The sequence below is a fragment of the Coregonus lavaretus genome (assembly GCF_964263955.1).
Source record: "Coregonus lavaretus genome assembly, chromosome: 26".
Lineage (NCBI taxonomy): Eukaryota > Metazoa > Chordata > Actinopteri > Salmoniformes > Salmonidae > Coregonus > Coregonus lavaretus.
This window is the reverse complement of record NC_140013.1, coordinates 19,033,719-19,042,257: the sequence shown is the minus strand read 5'-3', so window position 1 is coordinate 19,042,257 and position 8,539 is coordinate 19,033,719. Positions and strand designations below refer to the sequence as shown.

Genomic DNA, 8,539 nt, shown 5'->3' with positions numbered 1-8,539 from the left:
CTGGTTTAAGATCTCTTCAGGTGTTGAACATGCAGCTTTCTTCTGTGTCCAGATCTACTGTTGTGTTCCTGTGGAGGAGTGGTTGTCTCAGTGGTCTGGCAGAACTGTGTTGCTGTTACCATGGCCATAGGTAGTGGTACTGTCTTTTGAGTTTCCTGGGTTCTATACTTTGCTTTGGTGCATATTTGACTTAACGGCCTGGCCACCTAGTGCAGTTTTCTAAATCTAGAATAAGAATGTGCAAACGTGTTAGTAAACCAAATAAATAGTAAGGTTTAAATATTGGAAAAATGAACAGGTTGAGAAATGGGATGGGGCCCATGGTCCATAGCCTGCATAGTAATAACTAGGAAGTAGCCTACTTTTGTAGTCACTTCACCAATGTAGACTACTCTCATAGCAGACAACATAGCAGTAACTCCAATTTGAGCCTTTTCACAATGGCCCCTGATTTACTTTGGGGTTTTATTAAATACACAAATACTCGGCACTGCATCTTCTTTGTCGTCAAAGATTATACTGGCGTGAATCTAGCAGGTCTGGGTTGTAAACATTAGCAGTCTTCTCGAAATGGTCTGAACACAACACACTGCTCGCTGGTGAAGTAGTCCACTTATTCTCTCTTCTATCCATCTAGCTTAAGTATCAGTCTCTTTAGCTAACATTCCACTCCCTGTACTCCATGTCATGTGCCAAAAACGTTGGCAATGGCAAGGAGTGGAACGTTAGCTAAGAGACTGGTACTCAGACTAGCATCTATACAGGATTTACGGCGGTTCTTATCTTTAAGAATATATACAAGTTTCGATCTGGCACTTGTCCGTTTGTACATAATATCGAACATAAGCTTGTTGACATTGTTATAGCCAAATATCAATGTTTGATCAAAGCGAGGAACATGTCTTCTTGTTTTTAACTTTTCCCGCGACTAATAGGAAGAGGAAAATCATCACTTCCTCGTACACCCCCGACCTGTAGTTGGCGGTAATGTTTCTTGCCGTCGCTGTTCCTTCTCCTTTCTCTAATATCTGTCTCTACTCCTCTTTTCTTGGTCGTCACTATTTACCACAACCACAAAGTCATACACCTCGCTTATTTCGACTATTTATCTTAACATTTGATTTGAAACCTTACGTTAACCACACGTAACATTATGCCTAACCCTAACTCTGGGCTATAATAAGACCCCTAACCTTACATTAAGACCAAAAAGCACATTTGAGTTCTTTTTTTGAGCCATTTTGTACTTTGTGACTGTGGTAACTAGTGCAAACCTATTTTCTTGGCGGGGGATGCGGAGTAGTTACCGCTGAGGTATAATAAGAACGGTAACTTTAGCTCCTAGCTAGCAGTGAAAGCAGCGTGGGGAGCTGGATCGAGTAAATACTACCGAGCAAGCAAGTGGCACTAACGTTTCTGGGGAATCTCTACTGAATAAATCTAACTAACGTTAACTCTTCAGGCTATCGATAGCTAGTTAACTAGCTATATCGTCTTCGTGTTTGTCTTGCCTGCACAGACGTCTAGCTATCCGTTTATGTTCACCAGAGTTAAATAGGCAGCTTTGGGAAACGAAATAGCCAGCCAGGTCATAGAAGGGCAGTGTTGTTGACAGCTCCGGACCGACCCAAAATATTGTTCTCTCTGCCGTCATCTCCATCAGTTTCCGAGGATGGTTCTGCTAAGGAGTGTCCCTCCACCCAGCGAGGGAGTCCGGCATGAACAAGTCGAGACCACGGCGGTGTTGGACGGGAAGGGTCTCGGCGCAGGGACACTCTACGTTGCTGAAACGTATGTGACGCTCTGGTGGCTAGCTAGCTAATTAGCATTGTTAGCCAGTTGACGTTTGTTAGTTAGCATGCTAGCTAGCTAGCTAATTTATTTAAAGTCCTAAAATCTGTAAGTTTCAAGACTGACATTTGTCCTATGTGTTTTTGCTTTGAAAATATAAACTTCAACTGGAGCACCATGAACTTGAATTTTGCATCACGTTAGCTAGCTAACTAGTCAATGACTTGGAGTGGATCTCCATTGTATCTAATTGATTCCTCACATCTCCTTGCCTCACACCCTCCCTCCTTGTTGCCTTCTCAAAGCACATTGGCGGGGAAGAGCTGACGTTCCTCCGTTTTGAGGAGGCAAGGAGGGAGGACACGATGAATCAAGGAAATACAATGAGTTTTCACCCTATGACTAGTAGTCATTATGTTGCTTTCCTGTGTTTTCCAGGCGGTTGTCATGGTTTGACGGTTCAGGGATGGGCTTCTCTCTAGAGTACCCCACTATCAGCCTGCACGCCATCTCACGAGACCTCAGCGCCTACCCACAGGAACATCTATACGTCATGGTCAATGCCAAACTCAATGGTGAGACACACAGCTGTCCATCATGCTAAATGTCAAACTCACAGTGAAACGCAAACTTGTGAATGAGTAAGAAGATCTTAAAAGTGTGTGTCTGTGGGTGTTCCCCAGATGAGAACGAGGCAGAGATGCAGGAGAATGCCCATGATGAGGAGGATGAGGATAAGAGCAGTGAGGAAGATGAGTCTGAGGGGATCACAGAGATCCGCTTCGTCCCTAGCGACAAGGCAGCATGTAAGTCGGAGAGGGATGTCTAGTAGGGCAGGGCTAAATTAAAGTAAATGCATCTTTTATTAAGCAGGTCACAGATAATAACATCTTCCACATATAATACAACAAGTGCTGTACAATAGCCAATAACAAGTTCAAACATCTCACTTCACACATGCATTAGGGATGTCTAAAGCTTTTGGCTCTCCAGTTCTTTGACATGCAGCTCTAGTTTGTAATCACTATGCTAGCTGGCATCAGAACACAGATTTCCCTAACGTGTGTGTGTGTGTGTCCAGTGGAGTCTATGTTTTCAGCAATGTGTGAGTGTCAGGCCCTGCACCCAGACCCAGATGACGAAGATTCCGACGGGGACTTTGACGGAGATGAGTACAATGTGGAGGAGGCAGGTGTGTAACACACACACACTCATTTATACAAGCACACAGACACACACACACGTCTACAAACAGTACACACACACACACACATACGCTTTCACATATAGTTCATTAACTCACATAGATGGAGTAATACTAACATTCTATCTCAACCTTCTTTCTCCCTTCAACGGAAAAGAGGCAGGTAAGAAGCCTAACAGCTTCGCACTTACCCTATCAACTGCTACTACTACACACACAGGTACACACATGCACTCACAGGTGGGATTCTCTCTCTGTCCTCCAGAGCATGGTCAGGGTGATATCCCGTCATTCTGTACATATGAGGAGGGTGTGTCGGGCCTGACGGCTGAAGGCCAGGCCACTCTACAGAGACTGGAGGGCATGTTAGCTCAGTCTGCCGCTAACACCTTTCACATGGCTGGGGTCCGCACTGATGAGGCCAATGGAGAGTTTGATGGTGGGTCACACATACATCGTACAAGTATAGGTCACACACATACTCAAACACAGGATACAAGGGTAGAGCTGTCTAGTCCCAGGAGGCTGTTGCCACTGGAACGCTTCCCAGCTCATCTCCCACCCAGCAGCACCACCGCCACACACTCCTCTACCGCTGCCACAAAAAAATATTTTTTTATATGTAATATAATGAATTTGAACACATAGGCCGAAATAACAAATCAGGTAAATAAAAAAAAAAAAAATCACACATTCAAATCAGCAAGAATAAACACCTGCTAGCTATGGTTCTTAGTTAAAATGGTGTTCAGTCATGTTTTTGGTTTTAGTTCATAACAGTGATTGGTTGCATTCTATATGCAACACAGCAAATTCAAAACCTGTGCATTTGTTCCAACATACAACACAAAAGTATACAAATATAATAATCTGTTTCATCATAATATTTGATTTGTTACCGGTAGTTAAACTGATGGAGGTATGATTGCTTGAAAAGTTATAAAGGTATGATTTTTAAGCCCGTTTTGAACCATTTCTACTGTCAGGTTGTGCTACAACCTGCTGTAACGTCACCTAGATTACGTTGCTAATATCAGAGAGCTGTAGCTCTGTATGTCAGAGATTAGCAACAAGCCGTAAATACTCACTGGCTGCTGCCATCTTCCACCGCTAATGTTCTTGAAATATAACGTCAACAGACTGTACATTGTAACTCAGCTAGTAAGTCAATATAACTCAGTATAGTAAATCAATCTGGCCAGGTTTGTTTGACACGCACTGCTGGATTTCCAGTATGAATGGCTTTTTCCTGTGTGACTTGGTCACATGTACTTTGTCATTCAAGGTGTTCAGAGCCCCTTCCTTCTCCTCACTCACAGATTGACCAGCGTGTATGTAGTACTGAGCATAGCCCACACCTATTACAGACACATGAGCATGAAGAAAGCAGTATGTGTTTAATGATAATGATTATATTGGCTGATAAGTCTGCTTTGTCTGTTCTAGTCATTCTATTTCTATGTCTGTCTTTACAGATGGGATGGAGGTGGATGCAGGGTCGACGGTGGCCGGACAGTTTGAAGATGCAGACGTAGACCACTAGTAATAACATATCATTACGTTGTAATTATCGGTACGTTAGTGTGATGTTTTGTGATCACCTTTAAATCCACATCCTGCTGTCAACCTTATGGACCTGCTTACCGTACTGTAGTTAAGTGTCTTTCTGTCTTTCTCCCTCTCCTTCTCTCAGATGGAACTCAACTCTACTGCCAGTCAAAGCACTTGTGGTACATTGTGGGATAGGAGGAGAATACAACCTCTCCACTTCCTGTCCCCAACGCATCATTTTCTGTTCGTCTCCACACACAGAATTCCTCTCTTGTGTTTTGTACCTGAAGACCAGTTGTACTGTGTTTTCCCCAACTGGGAGCAGTGTTGTCTTTGTATGAAATCTCTTCAATAAATAAATAGTTTTTGTATGAAGAACAGAGTGTTTTATGTTCTGTGCACATTCCAGAGGAGTAAAATAGGAGCTACACTGGCCATGCAGTCTCCATAGACAAACATTGGCAGTAGAATGGCCTTACTGAAGAGCTCAGTGACTTTCAACGTGGTACCGTCATAGGATGACACCTTTCTAACAAGTCAGTTCATACAATTTCAGCCCTGCTAGAGCAGCCATGGTCAACTATAAGTGCTGTTATTGTGAAGTAGAAATGTCTAGTAGCAACAACGGCTCAACCACGAAGTGGTAGGTCACACAAGCTCACAGAACGGGACCGCCGAGTGCTGAAGAGCGTAGCGTGTAAAAATCATCTGTCCTTGGTTGCAACACTCACTACTGAGTTCCAAACTGCCTCTGAAAGCAATGTCAGCACAATAACTATTCATCAGGAGCTTCATGAAATGGGTTTACACCACAGAAATCAAACCCAAGCATGGTTGCGTTAAGATACCCTTCAAGAACATAACCCAGCCTATCTATTTCATGAGCATGAAGTCCTCTCCAAAATGTTTCGCAAGGGGTTGATCGCCTAGGGGATCTGAGTTGGGTTTGCTCAAACTTCTTCTTCTCCTTTGAGACCGGTTTGGTTGCTGCGTTGGAATTATCATAAGGGAAGTGTTTAGTCTCACTAGGGTGCAACATCCTGACCAACAAGGAGGAAGACTAGGCCAAACATTTGTTCCACAAAGCCAATATGTGTTCACTAAGGCCATTGGACCTGGCACTAATGGGGAAGGGCTTGACTTAACCTGGCCATTTCTGATGGGCATATTATAGGCAATAACATCCGCGGGGTTAGACCAATGCGAATAATTTTGACAGCGAGACTGACCTAACCACCAAAGGTATGGTGTATCAGTAACATTACGACACATGCACAGTGCATGAGGCGAGGATGGTTCTTCAATGGTTAGCAGCTCTGGGCGAGAGCCCTTTCAGGTAGTTACACCTGAAAACAGATTGTAACACATGGTTGTACAGTTTAAACTTTCTCCCTCACTGCTTGTATCATTAACTTCTACGCCGGTAACCTGGAGGACTTGGGTAGCATTCACACAACACTCAACACTACTTGCACCATCACAATGCTTAGCCAAAGCTCTTAATGCTATCATTCCGCATTCGGGCAAGGCTACAGGAATAATGGTATATGGTTTTGTGGATGCATGAGCAACTTCAGCACAAACAAAACATGACACATTCCTGTGAACACTATTGTCAACCATAAACTTGGTGAATTGATACCAGCTGTTTTCAGTGAGGCTACTTCTCCCAGTGTGCCCTGCTGCCCCATTACTGTTATGCCAGGGGCTGGATCGTCTACTTCGTCTTGCGGTGGAGCGGCTATTGTTTGCTGGACTATGCTGGTGTTTCTTTCAACTGGACTGGTTTCATTCGCTGCTCTGTGTTGTTCTGCTCCTCCCAGGACCCATACAACAGCTGCAATGAGAAGACTAACCATGAAAGCAACAAACATGATGCGTAGAGTCCAGTCCTGGTCCTCCCTTTGGCCACTGGGGTCGCCTATGATGATTCATCAGCTGATACATTCTCGTCCGGGTTGTGGGTCACCTTCCTGCAGTGGCTGGCGTGTACCCACGTAGACCTCTCTGCAACCTTCACCACTGTCTGGGTCGTCAGGAAGACCTGAAATGGACCGGTCCAACGCTGCTGCTGCCAAGTCTTTCTGCGGAGGTCCTTAATGACCACCCAATCACCTGGTTGTAGCTTGTGGAGCTGTCCTCCCTTTGGTTCAGGCGAAACCGCTTTTACCCTGGGAAAGACAGACTTCAGAACACGGTTAAGTGCAGCGCAATAGCTCACCATCTGGTCCTTGCAACCCATCAAGGTTAACCTGTTCTGTGGGAAGGGGGTGTTTAACATCCTCATGGGTCTCCCTGTAAGTATCTTATGAGGCGCTAAACCTGTGGTTCGATGCGCTCTTCCACACACATACATCAAAGCCAGGGGCATAACAGTTACCCATAGCATGGAGTTAACTCAATGAAATCCATCATTATGTGTTCAAAAGGTCCTTCAGGCCTTTGGTGGGCTGATGCCTCTGCCTGCATTGTTAGTCATACAAATCACACACTTTGCATTAAATTAAAATTGCTCCACAAAAGCAGAAAATCCAGGAGCAAACCAAAGGTTATGTACAGTGGCTTGCGAAAGTATTCACCCCCATTGGCATTTTTCCTATTTTGTTGCCTTACAACCCCCCCCCCCCCCCCCCCCCCCCCCCCCCCCCCAAGTCAATACTTTGTAGAGCCACCTTTTGCAGCAATTACAGCTGCAAGTCTCTTGGGGTATGTCTCTATAAGCTTGGCACATCTAGCCACTGGGATTTTTGCCCATTCTTCAAGGCAAAACTGCTCCAGCTCCTTCAAGTTGGATGGGTTCCGCTGGTGTACAGCAATCTTTAAGTCATACCACAGATTCTCAGTTGGATTGAGGTCTGGGCTTTGACTAGGCCATTCCAAGACATTTAAATGTTTCCCCTTTAACCACTCGAGTGTTGCTTTAGAGGTATGCTTAGGGTCATTGTCCTGCTGGAAGGTGAACCTCCATCCCAGTCTCAAATCTCTGGAAGACGGAAACAGGTTTCCCTCAAGTATTTCCCTGTATTTAGCGCCATCCGTCATTCCTTCAATTCTGACCGGTTTCCCAGTGCCTGCAGATGAAAAACATCCCCACAGCATGATGCTGCCACCACCATGCTTCACTGTGGGGATGGTGTTCTCAGGGTGATGATGAGAGGTGTTGGGTTTGCGCCAGACATAGCGTTTTCCTTGATGGCCAAAAAGCTCAATTTTAGTCTCATCTGACCAGAGCACCTTCTTCCATATGTTTGGGGAGTCTCCCACATGCCTTTTGGCGAACACCAAACGTGTTTGCTTATTCTTTTCTTTAAGCAATGGCTTTTTTCTGGCCACTCTTCCGTAAAGCCCAGCTCTGTGGAGTGTACGGCTTAAAGTGGTCCTATGGACAGATACTCCAATCTCCGCTGTGGAGATTTGCAGCTCCTTCAGGGTTATATTTGGTCTCTTTGTTGCCTCTCTGATTAATGCCCTCCTTGCCTGGTCCGTGAGGTTTGGTGGGCGGCCCTCTCTTGGCAGGTTTGTTGTGGTGCCATATTCTTTCCATTTTTTAAATAATGGATTTAATGGTGCTCTGTGGGATGTTCAAAGTTTCAGATATTTTTTTATAACCCAACCCTGATCTGTACTTCTCCACAACTTTGTCCCTGACCTGTTTAGAGAGCTCCTTGGTCTTCATGGTGCTGCTTGCTTGTTGGTGCCCCTTGCTTAGTGGTGTTGCAGACTCTGGGGCCTTTCAAAAATAGACCATTCCAAATGAAAAGGATGCTCTTACCATATGTTTCATTCAAATTTTAGAACATTTTACACATCTGCTGTTACATTTAGCATGTCTCCAGTCATATAATATAAATCTATTTTTAAGTTTGCATATTGTGACTGTAAGTTTGATTGTACTTTACAAGGGTAGAGATGTAGGATCTGTGTGTGTGTTTGACTGTGTCTGTGATGTCATAAATTATATCAATTTTGTGAAAATGTTGTGGAAAATGTGTT

General features: G+C 44.4%; 1 protein-coding gene across 2 annotated transcripts; it reads left to right on the top strand.

Moving 5' to 3' along the window:
• The first annotated feature begins 1,014 nt into the window (after nucleotides 1-1,014).
• On the top strand, nucleotides 1,015-4,919 carry clns1a (chloride channel, nucleotide-sensitive, 1A). Of its 2 annotated transcripts, none has more exons than XM_084143289.1 (7): nucleotides 1,015-1,791; nucleotides 2,230-2,366; nucleotides 2,475-2,597; nucleotides 2,873-2,983; nucleotides 3,261-3,434; nucleotides 4,471-4,568; nucleotides 4,689-4,919. In XM_084143289.1, the coding sequence occupies exons 1-6, from the start codon at nucleotides 1,673-1,675 to the stop codon at nucleotides 4,536-4,538; spliced, it is 732 nt and encodes a 243-aa protein (XP_083999415.1). In that variant the 5' UTR covers nucleotides 1,015-1,672; the 3' UTR covers nucleotides 4,539-4,568; nucleotides 4,689-4,919. The 2 variants fall into 2 exon arrangements, with proteins under 2 accessions (XP_083999415.1, XP_083999414.1); XM_084143288.1 differs by having other exon boundaries at nucleotides 1,266-1,791; nucleotides 3,153-3,434.
• The last annotated feature ends 3,620 nt before the right edge of the window (nucleotides 4,920-8,539 follow it).